This window comes from Chrysemys picta, chromosome 20 (assembly GCF_011386835.1).
Source record: "Chrysemys picta bellii isolate R12L10 chromosome 20, ASM1138683v2, whole genome shotgun sequence".
In the NCBI taxonomy this organism is placed as follows: Eukaryota; Metazoa; Chordata; order Testudines; family Emydidae; genus Chrysemys; species Chrysemys picta.
In genome coordinates this window covers 377,923-397,134 of record NC_088810.1, presented here as the reverse complement: position 1 = coordinate 397,134, position 19,212 = coordinate 377,923, and the positions used below count along the sequence as shown (strand labels likewise).

General features: G+C 59.7%; 2 protein-coding genes across 2 annotated transcripts in view; one reads left to right on the top strand and one right to left on the bottom strand.

The window, feature by feature from the left end:
- Positions 1-19,212, bottom strand: part of LOC101935353 (carcinoembryonic antigen-related cell adhesion molecule 6-like) — a 108,797-nt gene that overhangs the window by 72,494 nt on the left and 17,091 nt on the right. The gene's annotated exons all lie outside the window — the stretch shown is intronic.
- Positions 1,235-12,563, top strand: LOC101935630 (carcinoembryonic antigen-related cell adhesion molecule 3-like). Its single transcript, XM_024113814.3, has 6 exons — positions 1,235-1,409; positions 2,195-2,560; positions 7,969-8,058; positions 8,200-8,291; positions 8,542-8,583; positions 8,916-12,563. The coding sequence occupies exons 1-6, from the start codon at positions 1,355-1,357 to the stop codon at positions 8,961-8,963; spliced, it is 693 nt and encodes a 230-aa protein (XP_023969582.2). The 5' UTR covers positions 1,235-1,354; the 3' UTR covers positions 8,964-12,563.

Below are 19,212 nucleotides of genomic sequence, written 5' to 3'. Positions count from 1 at the left end.
CCAGATGTCCTGCTTTTATAGGGACAGTCCTGATATTTGGGGCTTTTTCCTATATAGGCTCCTATTACCCCCCACCCCCTGTCCCGATTTTTCACACTTGCTGTCTGGTCACCCTACTTGTGTGTGTGTGTGTGGTGGGGGGAGGGTGACCAGACAGCAAGTGTGAAAAATTGGGACAGGGGGTGGGGGGTAATAGGAGCCTATATAAGAAAAACCAGGACTGTCCCTATAAAATCAGGACATCTGGTCACCCTAGGTGGGGGTGGGTGTATAGGTGTGTGTGTATGGGGGGGGGGGGTGGACACATGTGGCCCCACAGGCATGTCGGGATCAGGCTGCCCAGCCCAGCTCTGGGTGTCTGTGCCCGGGGGCCTCACCCTGTGTGTCCTGTTCCCCCCCCCCCAGCCCCGGTCCATCCTGTGGGGGGGGGGCGCTTTGGCTCCCAGCAATGTCCCAGGTGCCCGTCAGTCTGGGCTCTGCCTCCCCCGACACACAGGGGTTCCCCTGTGCAGGGCCGGCTCCAGGGTTTTGGCCGCCCCAAGCAGCCAAAAAAAAAAAAAAAAAAAAGCCGCGATCGCGATCTGCGGCGGCAATTCGGCGGGAGGTCCTTCGCTCCGAGCGGGAGTGAGGGACCATCCGCCGAATTGCCGCCGAATACCTGGATGTGCCGCCCCTCTCCGGAGCGGCCGCCCCAAGCACCTGCTTGCCAGGCTGGTGCCTGGAGCCGGCCCTGCCCCTGTGCCCCCCACACCCTAACAGAGGGGTCTCTCTCTGTGCCCCCCCCACTTCCCACGGGCGGCCTCCAGGGATGAGCCCCCCCTCCACACAACCTCCACTGGGGGGCGATATCTGGTGGGGAGGATTCCTGGAGGCAGGGGGGGCCCTGTCCTCTTCCATGCCCCAGCCCCCCAGGGAACGATTTCTCCCCCGTGCAACCCCCCCCCCCGCATCTGCCAGGGCCCGACCCCCCTCGAAGGACCATGGGGGGGGCTGGAGACGCCTTTGCTATTGAGTCCGTCTGGAGTTCCCCTGAGGCTGCAGCGACCGGATTGCTACACCGCTCTCTCCCCCGCCCCCCCCCCCCCATGTCTGGGTGGGGCAGGGGGAGGGGCGGGTGAGTCCCCCTCCCCTCCGGGGGCAGGCAGGGCTGTCAGGAAGGGGGGGGCTCGGTGCCAAAGGGGCCGCACCCCCTGCCCCGTCCCTGCGCTGGGCCGGGCAAGGGAGGTGCTTCGTGCCAGCTCCGCTTCCCCCCCCCACACACACTTCCCCCGTCTCTGTCCTTTGGCCCCAGCTGGGAACCAGGCATCTCTGCCGCCCCGGCAGCTCCCGGCGGGTCCCGCAGCAGCGACGGGTGATGGGGCAAATCCCCCACAGACCGGGCGGCCCTTGGACGGGGATTCTCCTGGCAGGTCAGAGGGGAGAACGTGGGACCCAGGTGTCCGGGACACAAAGGCCTCCAATAGGAGAAAGCCGAGGGGCTGCGGGTCAGGACTGAGGGGCACCGGCAGAGCTGGGTGGGGGGACCCCAGGGCTGGGGTAGCAGGAGGGGGGTGTGACGCTTCCTTCCCCAGGCTGGTTCCATCCCCAGGCTCCCCAGAGACCCGGGGGGCACCATAGAAGCCCCATTGTTCCCCACAGATCCTGCTTTGCATGGGGAGATTAGCAGGGGTCAGCTGTTTCTTTGTGTCTCTGTCCCAGAGCACTGGGGGGGACACACCCAGACCCCCCCCCGCACTGAACTCCGTCCCCCCAGATCTAGCAGGCGGAACCAGCCCAGCGCAGAGACCCAGGGACCTGGAACCCGCAGGGGGAGAAGGGAGAAGAAACTTCCCCCCCCTCCCCCCACCGGTTCCTTCCTCCAAAGCGAAGGGGAAGTGGGCGGACGAGGCCGGGAGGGGAAGTCTGAGGCCGGAGGGGCCCCCGTGGGGCTGCCCTGCCTGTGGGTCCGGACTCCAGGGTCCCGGCTCAGAGGCGCCGCCCCTGGGTCGGGGCAGGTCCCGCTGCAGGAAAAGGCGCCGGGCGGCACCTGGCGAGGGGTCCCTTGCAGCTGAGAGGGTGGAGCGGGGGTGGGGGGACCCAGGTGTCCCGGACACACAGGGCTGTAACAGGGGACAGTGCAAATGAAAGCAGAGGGGCTGCGGGTCGGGAGTGAGGGGCACCAGTTAGTATCAGTCTCTCTGGTCTCCCCCCGCAGCCTCCGTCCTGGGCTCCTGCCTCCAGCCGGCGCCGGCCCAGACCCCAGTGACCATCGTCCTCACCCCGCCGAGCCCCGTGGTGGGAGGGGGCGTCAGCCTGGCCCCGCAGAATCCGCCACAGCGCTTCCTGTCCTGCATCTGGTACCGATCAGTGACCGCTGATGAAAACAGCCGGATCCTCACCTACTTCCCACCTCCAAACCCCATTCAGCAGAACGGCTCGGCCCATACGGGGCGGGAGACACTGGGGCCGGGCTGCTCCCTGAACATGGCAGGGTTAATGCTCAACTACACCGGGAACTACACGGTGCTGATAGCGAGCCGGACTAACCCCATTCTCTCCACGGTGATTCTGCACGTCTCTGGTAAGTGCCACCCCCGGGAGCTGCGCTGATCCCAGGCTGTGTCCCCCCCCTCCCCCTGCCATCCCCGCCCCAGCGATGGGGCTTTGGGCATCTCCCCCGGGGATGAGCCCGGCTGGTGAGGGGCTGTCGGGGGCCTGTGAGGGGGGTGTGGGCCCCCCAGGGTGGGGGTGTCCCCACATCCCCCAGGGTGTCTCTGACCCCTCCCTGTTTCCCCAGAGCTGCAGGCTGCACAGTGGGGTGTGTACGACCAGCTGCAGAGATGAGCCCCCCCTCCCCCAGGGGCCCTGGTGCATGCTGGGAAGACCCCTGAATCACGGGGGGTGGGGGGGTCAGACCCACCTGCTCTTTTACACCCACTTTGCTCAGTTTTGGTGCCTACGGGGTGGGGGGGGCTCGTGACGTCATTGTGGGGCCCTTTGCGTGGGACTCCCCAGATCCAGCCCCCCCCCCAGGTTGTCTGCGGGGGGGGGGGAGCCAGGTGCTGTTGGGGTCACACTCACCAGTCCCTGAAGGTGAAACTGGACCCAGAGCACCCAGCTGGGGGGCTGACCCTGGGGGGCTCAGTGGGGGGCACTGGGGGCTAATATCCAGCCTGGGGGGTCACTGCTGGCCCTGGGATGCTCGGCGGGGGGGCACTGGGACCAGCAGGCATCCAGGAGCCGGATGGCTAGAGCCGGGGGCTGGCACCTGCCCAGGGAGCTGGCGAACGCCCGGGCCCCACATGCGGGTCCTGACCCAGCCGCCCAGCGAGGCCCAGCGGGGGCGGCTCATTGGGGGAGGGGGGGCTCTGCCTGTCAGCGTCTCCTGGGCGTTGCTGGGCTCAGCTCCTGCTCCGGGACGGGGCGTCCCTCGCGCCCAGTGAGCAGCTGGGGCTGTCCCCTGACAACCGGACCCTCACGGTGCTGGGTGTCACCCGGGGCGACGCTGGCGCCTACCAGTGCGAGGTCAGGAACCCCATCAGCACCAACCACAGTGATCCCAGCACCGTGACGCTGGCCTGTGAGTAACTGCAGCCCCGTCCCCCGGCCGCGCTGCCCCTGGTCCTGCCGGCATCGCCCAGCAGAGCCGTAACTAGCTATTTTTGTGCCCGAGGTAAGAATATAAAATTGCGGCCCCCCCCAGCACCCCTGAAACACCCCCCCCAGCGCCTCCTGCCCCACGGAAACAAACCCTCCTTCCAGGTTTTGGGGAGGGGGAGAAACGGCACGCATAGGGTGACCAGATCACAGCAGTAAAATAGGACCCACCCCCTCCCCACTCGGCCCCACCATCACACCTCTCTTCACCCCCTAGCCCCCCACTGGCTTGTTGCGTCCCTCCTAGTCAGTCCCCCACCCACCACTCGCCTCCTTTCGCCTCCTCCCTCCCCTCCCAGAAACCCCCATGCCCTCCCCCAGAACTCCTGCTGGCTCACTGCTCACCTCTTTGCCCACCCGCCGCTTGCCCACCCACTTGCCCCTCACTCGCCGCTCGCCCCCTCGCCGCCCCCCCGAGTATAAAGCCTCATTCAAATACCCAGGGGTCACTGTATTACTGCACACAGCAGTCAATCAATGCAGTTGTAGATAAATCTCTGCGTTATGCATTTTTGTATAATGTAAAAGAAAACTGTCTTTTTGCTAGAAGTAGAATAAGATCTTCCCCCCACTTTGTAATCAATTGCCCCATTGAATGAATGAGGAAGGCGTGCAAGGCAGGCACCTCCAGACAGCTGCAACCCTTGGAGAGGGGCTGGGAGCCAGACCAAGGACAATCAAACTTGTCAAGTGGGCTGACTAGAGAAGAGTAGACATGCTGACAGCCTAGGGGGTTAGAAGCCAGCACCTTCCTTTGGGAACACCCTCTTTGCAGCATTGGCACAACCCCCAGCCCAGAGAAAAGCAGCAAAAAGGACCAACAGACACAGTCCCAGATTTTGAACCTGGGAGACTTGCCCCCATCCAGCCACCGACTCGTCACTCGCCTCGTCACCCCCCACCCCAAGTATAAAGCCTCATTCAAAGACCCAGGGGGTCACTATATTAATGCACATAGCAGTCAGTCAATGCAGTACCAAAAATTAAATTACTGAAAATGGATGCCCCCCTCCATCCACCGACTCGCCACTCACCTCCTCACCCCCCCCCCCCCCCCCAAGTAGCAGGGGTGGCAGGTTTGTAGAAATTTTGGTGGTGCCCAGAACGCTCAGAGCCTCCCCCCCAACTCTGCCCCACACCTGCCTAAGGCTCTGCAAGGGAGTTTGGGTGGGGGGAGGGGGTCTGGGGTGCAGGCCCTGGGTTGGGGCAGGGGATTGGGGTGTAGGACGGTTGAGAGGTTGGGCTCTGGGAGGGAGTTTGGGTGGGGGGAGGGAGTCTGGGGTGCAGGCCCTGGGTTGGGGCAGGGGATTGGGGTGTAGGACGGTTGAGAGGTTGGGCTCTGGGAGGGAGTTTGGGTGGGGGGAGGGAGTCTGGGGTGCAGGCCCTGGGTTGGGGCAGGGGATTGGGGTGCAGGACAGTTGAGAGGTTGGGCTCTGGGAGGGAGTTTGGGTGGGGGGAGGGGGTCTGGGGTGCAGGCCCTGGGTTGGGGCAGGGGATTGGGGTGTAGGACGGTTGAGAGGTTGGGCTCTGCGAGGGAGTTTGGGTGGGGAGGAGGTCTGGGGTGCAGGCCCTGGGTTGGGGCAGGGGATTGGGGTGCAGGACGGTTGAGAGGTTGGGCTCTGGGAGGGAGTTTGGGTGGGGGGAGGGGGTCTGGGGTGCAGGCCCTGGGTTGCAGCAGGGGATTGGGGAGTAGGACGGTTGAGAGGTTGGGCTCTGGGAGGGAGTTTGGGTGGGGGGAGGAGGTCTGGGGTGCAGGCCCTGGGTTGGGGCAGGGGATTGGGGTGTAGGACGGTTGAGAGGTTGGGCTCTGGGAGGGAGTTTGGGTGGGGGAAGGGGGTCTGAGGTGTAGGCCCTGGGTTGGGGCAGGGGATTGGGGTGCAGGACAGTTGAGAGGTTGGGCTCTGGGAGGGAGTTTGGGTGCGGGGAGGAGGTCTGGGGTGCAGGCCCTGGGTTGGGGCAGGGGATTGGGGTGCAGGACGGTTGAGAGGTTGGGCTCTGGGAGGGAGTTTGGGTTGGGGGAGGGAGTCTGGGGTGCAGGCCCTGGGTTGGGGCAGGGGATTGGGGTGCAGGACAGTTGAGAGGTTGGGCTCTGGGAGGGAGTTTGGGTGGGGGGAGGGGGTCTGGGGTGCAGGCCCTGGGTTGGGGCAGGGGATTGGGGTGCAGGACGGTTGAGAGGTTGGGCTCTGGGAGGGAGTTTGGGTGCTAGGTGCAGGCTCCGTCCCAGCCCCGAGCTATCGCTGGGTTCTCAACGGCACCGACAGTAACGAGACTGGGAGCAGCTTGACCTTTAACCCCACGACTTTGGATCAGCTGGTCACGTACAAGTGCCAGGCTCACAACCCCGTCACCGGCCTCACGGCTACCGCGGAGACCGAGGTGCTGGGTGAGTAGCTGGGCAGCGCGCCCTACACCCGCCTCTGCCTGTCCTGCCAGCGCCCCGGCCACTCCGGATCTGTCCAGTCTCCAGATGGGCTCCCTGTCTGCCTGCAACGTCCCCTGTCGCCTGTTACTCTGTGCACCAACCCCGCGGGTCAGCACCGTTCCTGCGCCCTGGGCTCTGCCTGTCTCTGAAGCCAGGTCTGGGGTGTGACGAAGTGGGACTGTTCTTAATGTTTCCTCTGAATACTGTGTGTGCCTCAGTTTCCCCTATGCAGTTCTTAAGTATCTAGGGGGTGGGATAAGGGTGTATAGTTGCTGCAGAGCAAAGGGCCAGGGTACATAAATGCCCGACACTCTGTCTCCTAGCAACTGATGGCCTGGGCCCCTCTGCAAAGGTGCCAACTGAAGGTGTTGGAGACAAAGGGATCAGGTGACCTCCTGGACCCGGAAAGAGACAAAGCCCAGAGAGGAGGGGCTGGATGGGGGTGGGAGTTTGAAGCTAGCTGGGGACTGGAAGGGAGGGCAGACGGGGGTCTGCCTCGCTGGGCCCTAGAATGGACCCGGCCGAGGGGTCCCATTCGCTGGACCTACAAGTTCTGTGTTAGACCGTGTTCCTGTCATCTAATAAACCTCTGTGTTACTGGGTGGCTGAGAGTCACGACTGACTGCGAAGTGGGGGTGCAGGACCCTCTGGCTGCCCCAGGACCCCGCCTGGGCGGACTCGCTGTGGGAAGCGCACGGAGGGGCATATGTTGAATGCTCCCAGGAGAGACCCAGGAGGTGAAGCCGTGTGAGCTTCTTGCCCTGAAGACAGTCTGCGCCGAGGGAGAGGAGGCTCCCCAGAGTCCTGCCTGGCTTTGTGGGGAGCAGTTCCAGAGCATCGCCCGGGGACTCCGTGACATGGGGTCTTCAGCTCAGTTCTGGATTCACCCCTCGGGCTCTGTTCCCCAGGGGATGCTCCCGTCTGTCTGGTTCAGACACTGCTCTATCACCTGTCACTGCCTGCGCCGATCCCGCTCCCTGTGCTGGGCGCTCTCGGCTAGTTCACTGTCAGTCCAGCCACATCCCCCTGTGCTCTGGTCCTGTCCAGGGCCCAGTTCCACCCCGTGGGCTCTGTCCTGTGGGGGCTGCTCCCAGCCGTGCTGCATCTGGGCCAGACGCTACCTGTCGCTTTCCAAGCGGTGCCCGACCCGTCCGATCAGCGCGTCGAGTGCCCTGCTCTGTGCCCGTCTCTCCCTCCCGGCTCCTTCCTGTCTCTGCCCCCCGCCCCTCCGGGGCATCTGTCCCCTGTGGGACGCCCCACTGCAGCTCCGACAGCAGATTCCTGTCCACCTGGCGTCTCCGGCGTGTGGCCATGGGGGGGGGGGGTGTCGGTCTGTACCCACTATTAGCCTACGGGCTGGCACCAGGCCCCCAGCCGTGCACCGGGTCTGTGTCCCCGCCTGAGATCTGAGCGCTGCTGGCCTCGGTGCTGCCTCCTGGGGGTGGGTAGCGAATGGGGCAGATCCCGGAGGGAGGAAGGGGAGGCACCATCTCTCTGAGCCGCTGTTTTCTCCTTTGGTCTGTTGATTCTCTCCTGGGACTTACTGGCTCCTTCCTGGTGCGCCTGCCCCCCACGGCCCCCACGCTGCTCGGTGCCCCCCAGTAAGGGGTGCTGGAGAGTGAATTAGCCAGTGGGCAGGACAGGGAGGTCGGAGGGGGACAGGTGGATGGGGGCTGCCCTGAGGGAAGAGGCGGGAGGGATCCCAGTTCTGGCACCAATGCCCCAGAGTGGCGCTAGGTGGCCTGGGCTGCAGGGAGAGGGACAGGGGCTCAGTAGGGGGTGCTCTCCCCTGGCAGTCAGTGCTGTCCCTGGGGGGTGCTGGGCTGCAGGGAGCGGGGTGGGGGGATTGTGGCTGAACCATCTGATCCAAATCCCTTCCCCCGCCCTCCACGTCTCTCCTCTATCGCCAGATGCTCCTTCAGGTCTCTCTCTTGTCGCTGGGATCGTCATCGGGTCACTGGTGGGGGTGGCGCTGGTCGGAGCCGGGGTCTATCTCCTCTGTGAGTAACAGCCCCCCACCCCTCCGGGGAGCCAGGACTCCTGGGTTCTCTCCCCGGCTCTGGGAGGGGAGTGGGGTCTAGTGGTTAGAGCAACGGGGCTAGGAGACAGACCCCAATTCCAGCATCTCTGATTCCTCCCAGATGCTCGCTGCCGGAATGAAACCCCCAAGGAGAACGGGGCACCCGTCCTGGTGTACAAGAACCTGCCCCCTACATCCTGGGTGGGGTCTGTGGTGAGTGACAAGGGCTCAGCCCCTCCCTCTGCTAGTCCAGTCCCGCCCCCTCCTCTGCAGGTGCCACTCAGTCCCGACCCCCAGCCAGTTTACCGTCCCCTTTGGGTGGGGGTAGGGGGGTTACACAAACCCGGGGTCCCATTGACTGTCCCAGGGTCTCCCCCGCCCCCCCCCCCAGCTAAGCTGGAGGAAGGGCGGGGGGGTCTCTGGGGTCTGGTGGTAACGACCCTCTTGCCTCTGTCTCCCCCAGGCCCAGTCCGGGAACCCCCCTGATCCCAGCCCCACATACCAGGTGAGCACCGGCCCCTTGTGCTGTATCCTCCCCCTGAGGGGTGGTTGGACCCAGTGGGGGGATGGGGGAGCTGCCCCCCCAAGCCCTATGGCTGGGAACGGGGCTGGTTATCACATCCCAGAGCTGGGGGGGGGGGGCAGAGTGAGCCACAGGGGGACCAGCCAGGAGCCCCAGGGCTGAGCGGGGGACCCAGCACTGGGGGGAGGGATGGGCCTCCAGCATGGGAGGGGCTTTGGGGCCAGTGGGAGGAGCTGGGGGGCTGTGTCCTGCAGGGCGGGGTCCTCAGCTCTCCCCTGTGGCGTCTCTGGCTGAATTGTTCCCGTTTCCCCCAGACGCTGCAGCCCCGACAGCCGGATGTGTACGAGGACCTGAAGAAGTGACGCCCCCTCCTGCCCCCGGTGCATGCTGGGAGGGGCCCGGGGCATGCTGGGAAAGGCGAGTCCCTGAGCCTGGGTCCTGCCGCCCCGGGGATGTCCCGTCGATGAAGGGCAGGAACAGTCACCACCCACCCCAGGGGGTGCATCCGTCTGTCTGTCCATGCTGCTTCCCTGGGGCCCATCACCGCAGCGTCTGGGCCCCTGCGAGGAGATCAGAAAGTCGGCGCCTGTGACTGGCTCCGGCTCCGTTGTGCCCAGCACAGGATTTGGCTTGGTGACGTCTCACGACCAAACACCCCCAGCCTGGGCACGTGCCCTGTTCTCTGCCCGCCTGACCTGAGCCTGGCGCTCTGTGTCCCACACCAGGCCGCGGGAGCTCCCCACTGCACGGAGGGGCCCGGGCGGCTCTGTGACCGGCCGGGTCCCACAGGGAGTCTGTGGGGCTGCAGGGACTCGGGCCTGGGTCTCCCCAGTGCCCGGCTGGTGCCCAAACCAGGGCCAGGGGACCCTGCCCAGGGCTTCCCCCTCTCCCCCCAGCGCCTGGCCCCGCGTCTTTCCCTCCCCGGGGCAGTTCTCCCCTGCAGAGCTGTGAGCAGCGAATCCGACCGGCCGGGACCCGGGGCCCCTGGCAGAGGGCACAGGGCACCGAGGGACTCGCGGGTCCCTCGGCTCTGACATCTCCAGACCGGCCCCCAAAGGGGCTCGGGAGGTCCCTGCCCAGAGCCGGCAGCGCTGGGCGCGGTGACTTTGGTGAGCTGTGTGCCGGAGGCACGGCCGGAGCTGTGTCTGGCCTGGGTCCCAGGGGCTGGTTCCACCGGGCAGCGGGAGGCTCCAGGCCCATCCCTGGCAGACAGGAGGCACCGGGCCGTTCTCTCTGTGCCCGGCTCCGGGGGCACTGAACCCCACAGGAGCTGCCAGGGGTGGGTTTGGGACCTCGGGGCTCTGGGAAGCGCGTTCCCATTTTATTCTCCTTGTCACCCATTGTCCCGTTGGGTGATACTGGGTCAGACCAAGGGTCCATCTAGCCCAGTGTCCTGTCTGCCGACTGTGGCCAGTGCCAGGTGCCCCAGAGGGAAGGAACAGAACAGGGAATCATCCAGTGATCATCCCCTGTCACCCATTCCCAGCTCCTGGCAAACAGAGGCTAAGGACACCTTCCCTGCCCATCCTGGCTAATAGCCACTGATGGACCGATCCTCCAGGAACTTCTCTAGTTCTTTTCTGAACCCTGTTATAGTTTGGCCTTCACAACCTCCTCTGGCAAGGAGTTCCACGGGTTGACTGTGCGTTTTGTGAAGTAATTTCATTTGCTGGCCCCTAGTTCTTGTGTTATGAGGAGTAAATAACACTGCTCTACAGCCAAAATGCTTCTGAAATAAATGTAGTCAAACTTTACTAATTCTGGGTCACTGAGAACGAAAATGATGCTTAAAATTGTTGATTGGCTCTAGTTTTCAAGATATGCTACTGGGTCAGTATATACGACCCTTGACTTGGGAATGGCGGAGGATAAGTGAGTTATAAAGGGAAGGGATCTCAATTTAAACCAGAAATGACTAAAATACATCTTTGACTGGATCTATGAATAAATCTATGACTGGGTTTGGACAGTACTTGCTTTTTAGGCAAAACAATGAATGATGCAATCTGAAGCTGGTATGGCATCATACATGATATGAATTGCATCATGTTATTCCTAGAAGTCATGGATGATGCAATCATAACGAAGCTTACGTCACTCTGCTGAACAAATTGACCTATATCAGCTCTAGAAATCATACAGTGTCGTGCTCTTATTTGTCAGTGTTTGATTCTGCAAAGGGACACATTTCTGTTTAGCCAAAGTGAGCAGAGATGCCTCGTACTTGTGTGAACAGTGCAGATAACTTCTGCTATGTTTGTGGTGAAGTGACTTTTGCATCACAAAAGCGCAGTATAACCACTATGGTTAAGAAAGCCTATCACCTTTCTTTTGGCTGCAAAAATGGAGATCAGGACAAGAGGTGGGCCCCACACATATGCTGCAACACTTGTGCAACAAAACTTCGATGGTGGTTGAACAGGAAAAGGAAATCTCTGCCTTTTGCAGTGCCAATGATTTGGAGAGAGCCAACAGATCATACCAGCAATTGTTACTTCTGCATGGTGCCTCCAGTTGGAAAAGGTGTGTCAAAGAAGAAAAAGTGGACTGTGCATTATCCAAACATTCCATCAGCTATACGCCCAGTACCCCACGGAGAAGGACTGCCGGTTCCTGATGCACCAGAATCATTCTCACTTGAGTCAGACGAGGAAGAGGATGAAACTTCTGGTCCTGAACCATCAATGTCACAGGACCCACATTTTCTCCCATCCTCCTCCTCTGAACCACACCTCATAACACAAGGTGAACTGAATGACCTTGTCAGGGATTTGGAACTACCCAAGAGTAAGGCAGAGCTGTTGGGCTCCAGACTACAGCAGTGGAATCTCCTGGCAGGTGATGTTAGGGTTTCCATGTTCCGTGACCGTCAAAAGGATCTTGTCCCATTCTTCTTCACGGAAGGTGATCTTGTAGCCTGCAACAACATCGATGGTGTGATGGCAGCCCTCAACATCGTTCACGATCCAGATGAGTGGAGACTGTTCATTGATTCATTGAAGACGAGTCTTAAAGCTGTTTTACTGCATAATGGCAATGTTTTGCCATCAATTCCAGTTGGTCATGCAGTCCATATGAAGGAAACCTATGCCAACATGAAACAACTTTTGAGGGGCATAAACTATGACCAACATCAGTGGCAGCTTTGTGGCAATTTGAAGGTTGTTGCTCTCTTGCTTGGTCTGCAGACTGGATACACAAAGTACTGCTGTTTTCTCTGCAAATGGGATAGTCATGCAAGGATTCCCACTACATCAAGAAAGATTGGCCACTCCGACAGTCATTGGAGCCTGGGAGAAAAAGAGTTCAGCATCCACCACTTGTTGAATCAAGGAAGATTTTGTTACCACCCTTACACATCAAGCTGGGTCTGATGAAGAACTTTGTCAAGGCCATTGACAAAACACAAGCAGCTTTCAAGTACCTTCGTGGAAAATTTCCAAGGTTAAGTGAAGCTAAGATAAAGGAAGGTGTCTTTGTTGGTCCTCAGATTCATGAACTTCTTCGAGATGATGCATTTGACCATGCACTGCGTGGCAAGGAAAAGACGGCATGGAAAGCCTTCCAGTTAGTGGCAATAAATTTTCTCAGAAACAACAAGGCAGACAACTACAGGTTGTTGGTGGAAAACCTCCTCAAGGCATACAAAAGCCTTGGTTGCAACATGTCACTAAAGATAAATTTTTTGCACTCTCATCTAGATTTTTTTCCACCGAACTGCGGAGCAGTGAGCGACGAGCACGGCGCGCGATTTCACCAGGACATTGCAACAATGGAGAAACGCTATCAGGGCAAATGGAGCCCATCAATGCTTGCAGACTATTGCTGGACAGTGACAAGAGATGCTCCATTTAATGAATACAAGAGACAAGCCAAGAAGCGCTGAGTAGACACTGAATAGGACTAAACTATGTACAGAATAGTTTTTTGCCTTTTGTTTCATAATAAATTTTATTTATATAACCCTTTCGCTGATTTTTAAAGTGTTACATAAACAGGATAGGTGAAATATTATCATGTAAAGCAACCATAAACACATGAAAAGACCTAGGTTTACCATTTATGATTAAAACTCTACTATCTACACAATATACATAGACATAACATGTAAAAACTTAAATATCTTAAACAGTAGCTAATCAGTTGTTTTAATTGTCATATTTGAATTCAGCACATCAAAATACATAATCAATAGCACATTTTATCTCTGAAGCAGACGACTTCTCAACAATTGTAGACCAGTGTAACAGGAGCCTCCAGCGGCTCCTTCTCCCAGCTCGGGGCTCTGGCTGGTCCAGACACTCAGCTCTGGGCTCTGGCTGGTCCATACGCTCAGCTCTGGGCTCTGGCTGGTCCATACGCTCAGCTCTGGGCTCTGGCTGGTCCATACGCTCAGCTCTGGGCTCTGGCTGGTCCATACGCTCAGCTCTGGGCTCTGGCTGGTCCATACACTCAGCCTGGTTTTCTCTGTAAGGCCTGGCCGTGCCGGGGCTGAGCGGGGCGCTGGCTGGGGGAGGGGTCACTGCTCAGCTGGGAGTTCGGGGTCTTGGGGGGGAGCTGGGAACTCGGCCAGTGGCAGCACCAGGGGCTGGGCGCCCCAGGGGGATACTGGGTGATTGGGGGGCAATCGCTGACCTGTCGAGGGCTGAGCGGGGGGTTGTGCTGCCTGCAGAGGGGGGTCGGGGGTCTGACCCCCAGCAGGGCCAGATGAGGCTCCTCACAGTGGGGCAGGGGGTCACGAGGGGCCTGCCAGTCCGGCTCCCCGGGAAGCATCAGACGGTGCAGCCCAGGGGTGCAGGGGAAGTAGAGCGGGAGCAAAGGCTCCACCCGCGAAGCAGCCAGACCGTGGGAGCCCCCGGCGTGATCCGGCCCCAGCAGGGCCAAGGGGACCCGGGTGCATCTGGCCCGGAGCCCGGCCGGGCTGGGCACTCGCTGCTGCCCCCTGCTGGCGAAGCGCGGCCGAGCCCCCCGCAGGGCTCAGCCGGACAGGGGCTGCCCCGGGAGGGAGCTCTCGGCCCCCCTCCTGGTGAGCCGGGGGGTGGCCCCACTGGGCCAGGCCTGATTTGCACCCTGTGTAGATAAATCTCTGATCATTTTCATATGACTTTACATTGTGCCTCTTCATGTAACCTGTAGTGGGTCCACCCACGTGTGACCTCTGTTTTCATGAGACTTTGTATCAAAGCCTCATATAGAAACCTTGTACTGATGAGCCTTGGTATATGGAAACTTTGTATCAAATCCTGATGTAGAAACTTTGCATTGCCCTTGGTATAATGTTCTAGCCCCTAAGGATAGAATAAGATAAAAGAAAAATGTCTTTTTGCTCGGAGTAGAACAAGATTGGACAAATTGGAGAAATGGTCTGAGTGAAACAGAATGAAGTTTAACAAAGACAAATGCAAAGTGCTCCACTTAGGAAGGAACAATCAGTTTCACACATGCAGAATGGGAAGAGACTGTCTAGGAAGGAGTACGGCAGAAAGGGATCTAGGGGTTATAGTGGACCACAAGCTAAATATGAGTCAACAGTGTGATGCTGTTGCAAAAAAAGCAAACGTGATTCTGGGATGTATTAACAGGTGTGTTGTGAGCAAGACACGAGAAGTCATTCTTCTGCTTTACTCTGCTCTGGTTAGGCCTCAGCTGGAGTATTGTGTCCAGTTCTGGGCACCGCATTTCAAGAAAGAAGGGTCCAGAGAAGAGCAACAAGAATGATTAAAGGTCTTGAGAACATGACCTATGAAGAAAGGCTGAAAGAATTGGGTTTGTTTAGTTTGGAAAAGGGAAGACTGAAAGGGGACATGATAGCAGTTTTCAGGTATTTAAAAGGGTGTCATAAGGAGGAGGGAGAAAACTTGTTCACCTTATCCTCTAAGGATAGAACAAGAAGCAATGGGCTTAAACTGCAGCAAGGGAGGTCTAGGTTGGACATTAGGAAAAAGTTCCTAACTGTCAGGGTGGTTAAGCACTGGAATAAATTGCCTAGGGAGGTTGTGGAATCTCCATCTCTGGAGATATTTAAGAGTAGGTTAGATCAATGTCTGTCAGGGATGGTCTAGACAGTATTTGGTCCTGCCATGCGGGCAGGGGACTGGACTCAATGACCTCTCGAGGTCCCTTCCAGTCCTAGAATCTATGAATCTATAAGATCTCCCCCCCACACACACTTTTAATCAATTGCCCTGTTGAATGAACGAGGTGTGCATGAGGAAGGTGGGGAAGGCAGCACCTCCAGACAGCTGCAACCCTTGGAGAGGGGCTGAGAGACAGACCCAAGGACAATAAGACATGTCAAGTGGGCTCACTAAAGAAGAGCAGACAAGAGATTCAATCACACACACTGATACACACAGCTGCAGAGATACCACTGTGCCTACACACAAAGAACACACACACACTGTGAAAAACTGGGACTGTTCTTAATGTGGTCTTTGAATGCTGACGGGGAGTGTGGCTAGGATAGTCTGCATTGGGGGATGGGAGACTGGCCGACAGAGAATACCTGAGCATGTAACATGAGAACCCAGGAAGGGGTTAGAGGCCAGGTGACACCTTGGCCCGGGAAACTGAACAAAGGCTGTGTGAGGGGTCGCTGAAGGGAGAGTTTCAGGAGCTGGCTGGGGACATGGCTGGGAGGCAGACGGGGCTCTGACCTCCCAAGGGGCTGGGTTGCCCTGGGACCCCAAGATGGACCTAACTGAGGGGATCCTGTTGTCTGTGCCTGCAAGACCTGTCTTGGACTGTGTTCCTGTCGTCTAAATAAACCTTCTGCTTTACTGGCTGGCTGAGAGTCATGGTGAATCGCAGGAAGCCGGGGGGGCAGGGCCCTGAGTCCCCCCACACTCCGTGACAACTGGTGGCAGAGGTGGGATGTACGACACCCTGTGAATGGCGCTTCTTGCAGTAAGTGACTGGGGAGCAGAAAAACAAAGGAGGGACGGTTCAGGGAGTGATTAACCCCTAGGAGTGTGTGACCAGCGAGAAGGACTGTTGCAGTAACAGGGTCCCCCAGGTGATCGCAGCGAGTGGTCCCAGGGCGGAGGAGTCTGCAGCTCGACCCTGGCAGAGAAGTGGTGACCTGAAGAGGGGCTGGCACACTAGGGGTCCCCCTGGAACGGTGGAAAGCGGAGAGCACAGGCCGGCGAGTGGCCAGCAGGAGGATGGATGCTAAACGCCTTAAGAGCGACCTGGTGGAGCTGTGCAGGCAGAGGGGGCTGTGCATTGGGAGGTCCACCAAAGAACAGCTCATTGCCCGGCTGGAGGAGAGGGATCGCTTGGATGAACTGAGCCCTGTCCCTGAGAGAAGCCGCCCGGCGGATGCAGCGTGGGCCCCGGGGCCTGACATGGCTGGGAGGGGTCAGACTGCTGCTGAGGACATCCCGAGACCCTGCCTACCTGTGCCTAGGGGAGGGGTTGGGGGAAGCCCAGCGAATACCGAGGGCCCCCTGACCCCGGCGGCCAGCAGGGGATCGTCCCGGCGGAGCTCCCTGTCCCTGGAATGGATGCGGCTGGAATATGACAGGGAGCTGAGACTGAAAGAGCTCGAGTTAAGGCAGCAAAAACTGAAGCAGGAGCGGGAAGAGAAGGAGAAACAACGTCAGCATGAGCGGGAACTGGCCAGGCTGAGGAGCAGTGGGGCCCCGGCTGCGGTGAGTGAGGGGGGACCCAAGACTGCAAAGAGCTTTGATAAGTGCTTCCTGGCCCAGCGTAAGGAGGGGGAGGACATGGATACCTTCCTGACGGCCTTTGAGAATACCTGCGAGCTGCTCCAGGTTGACCCTGCAGACAGGCTCCAATTTCTCATCCCCTCACTGGACTCCACAGCCAGGGAGGTGTACAGCCGACTGAAAGGGGCGGAGACAGGGGACTACGAACTGTTCAAAAAGGCCCTGCTCCGCGAGTTTGGGCTGACCCCTGAGATGTACCGGAAAAGGTTCCGGAGTCAGCGTAAAACCCGTGAGGTCACATACCTACAACTAGCCAACCGGGCGCAGGGGTATGCCCGCAAGTGGACAGCTGGGCCCCAAACTAAAGAGGACCTGTTTGATCTATTTGTACTGGAGCACGTGTATGAGCAGTGCCCATCCGACCTGAGGCGATGGTTGATGGACCAAAAGCCAGGGAACCCGCAGCACGCAGGCCAGTTGGCCGACGAGTTTGTGAACAGTCGGGCAGGGGATAACAGGGAGGAGTCCCAAAGGAACAGTCCCACCACAACGCAGAGAGAGAGTCACCATGGGACCTCCCAGTGGGGAAATATGGAGAACCCCCACCAAAGGGAAACATCCAGCGTCAGGTCCATTTGACCCGCTCGAGGGGACCCACGGGAAATGGGCTGCTATCACTGTGGCCAAAGGGGCCACATACAGGCCCAGTGCCCCAGGCTCAGGGACAGGCTGAGCAGACCGAACCCACAGAGGGTTGACTGGGTAGAGACCCAGCCGGGCAAGAGGCAGCATTCCCAGGGAAGGGGGGCTGGCAGAGTACCACCTGCTAAGGAGGACGGAGAGCTCCAGGCCAGCTCCTCTGGGGGCTGGATGCTCCAGACTCAGGGTTTTTGGTTTATACGATGGGCGCGGGGCTGTCCCTCCGGAGAGAGTACCTTGTTCCCCTGGAGGGGGATGGGAGGAAGGTCAATGGATACTGGGATACGGGCGCAGAGGTGACGCTGGCCAGGTCTGAGGTGATGGCCCCAGATCGGGTGGTGCCCGACACCTACCTGACCCTGATGGGGGTGGGCGGGACCCCATTCAAGGTGCCCGTGGCGAGGGTACACCTGAAAGTGGGGGGCCAAGGAGGGCCCCAAGGATGTGGGGGTACACCCGTATTTGCCTACTGACGTGTTGATGGAGGGGGACCTGGAGGACTGGCCAAGCAACCCCCAAGGTGCCCTGGTCGTGACCCGTAGTCTGAGCCGGCGAGGGGCACAGCGCCCTGGCCGTGGGGGGGGGTGCCTTGCCTGAGGCGCAGGACCCTAACCTGGTCGGGAGGGAACGCCCAGGGACACGTCTCAGGGAGGCTGCGGCTTCAGACCCAGCCGGTGAGAGAGAGCAGGTGGCCATCCCTGTCCCAGCTGCTGAGTTCCAGGCCAAGTTGCAGAAAGATCCCTCCTTGCGGAAGATAAGGGACCTGGCCGACCTCAGTGCGGTACAGACCATGGGACGAGGTGGCCGGAAAAGGTTCCTGTGGGAGAAGAGGTTCCTGTACCGAGAATGGGCCCCCCTCCAGGGAAAATGGAGTCGGGGGGATCAGGAGGCAGCTGGTGGTACCCCAGAAGTATCGCCGCCAGCTGCTGTGCTGGGCCCATGACATTCTCCTCTCAGGGCACCAGGGAACATGGCGTACCCAGCAGAGGCTGCTACGGAGCTTTTACTGGCCTGGGGTCTTTGTTACTGTCCGACAGTACTGCCGATCCTGTGACCCCTGTCAGAGGGGGAGGAAGGCCTGGGACAAGGGGAAAACGGCTTTAGGACCCTTACCCAGCATAGAGGAGCCTTTCCGGAGGGTGGCCAAGGTAAAAAGGGGGTTCTGAACCAAGGGAGCCTGAATCACCGACATCCAGACTGGAACGCTGAGAGCAGACCCCAGCCCAGTTGGAACCCCAGGGGTATTGGGGTGGGAAAAGGGCACAGGCCGCATAAACCTTCCCACATGCTAACTACGAGTGCCACCGAGCAGCCCCAACCTAAGGGGGGACGTGAAACTGGAGGGGCCTGGTGTAATTCTCACCAAGGAATGGGAGGGATGCGGGGGCATCCACAGGAACAGGGGTAGGTTCGAACTTCCCCGGGTCACTGGCTAAAGTGACCCTGCTCAGTTCGGTCTCGAAGGGGGGAGATGTGACGAACTGGGACTGTTCTTACTGTGGTCTTTGAATGCTGACAGGGGAGTGTGGCTAGGATAGTCTGCATTGGGGGATGGGAGACTGACCGAGGGAGAATACCTGAGCGTGTAACATGAGAACCCAGGAAGGGGTTGGAGGCCAGGTGACACCTTGGCCCCGGGAAACTGAACAAAGGCTGTGGGAGGGGTCGCTGAAGGGGGAGTTTCAGGAGCTGGCTGGGGACATGGCTGGGAGGCAGACGGGGCTCTGACCTCCCAAGGGGGCTGGGGCACCCTGGGACCCCAAGATGGACCTAACTGCGGGGGGTCCTGTTGTCTGTGCCTGCAAGACCTGTCTTGGACTGTATTCCTGTCGTCTAAATAAACCTTCTGCTTTACTGGCTGGCAGAGAGTCATGGTGAATCGCAGGAAGCCGGGGGGGGGGGTGGGGGGGGTGCAGGGCCCTGAGTCCCCCCACACTCTGTGAGAGGGGCGCTCACCCTCTGCGGGCCCCAGTGCAGCGCTAGGGGGTCTGGGCTGCAGGGCGCAGGGTGGGGGGATTGTGGCTGAAGCATCTGATCCACTTCCCCCCCCACCCCCAGTCTCTCCTCCAGATGCCCCTCGTCCAGGTCTCTCTGCTGGAGCCATTGCTGGGATTGTCATCGAGCCACTAGCGGGTGCGGCGCTAGCTGGAGTCTGGGTCTATTTCCTCTGTGAGTAAGTGTCTCCCCACCCCGGAGAGCCAGGATTCCTGGGTTCTGTCCCCAGCTCAGAGAGGGGATGGGG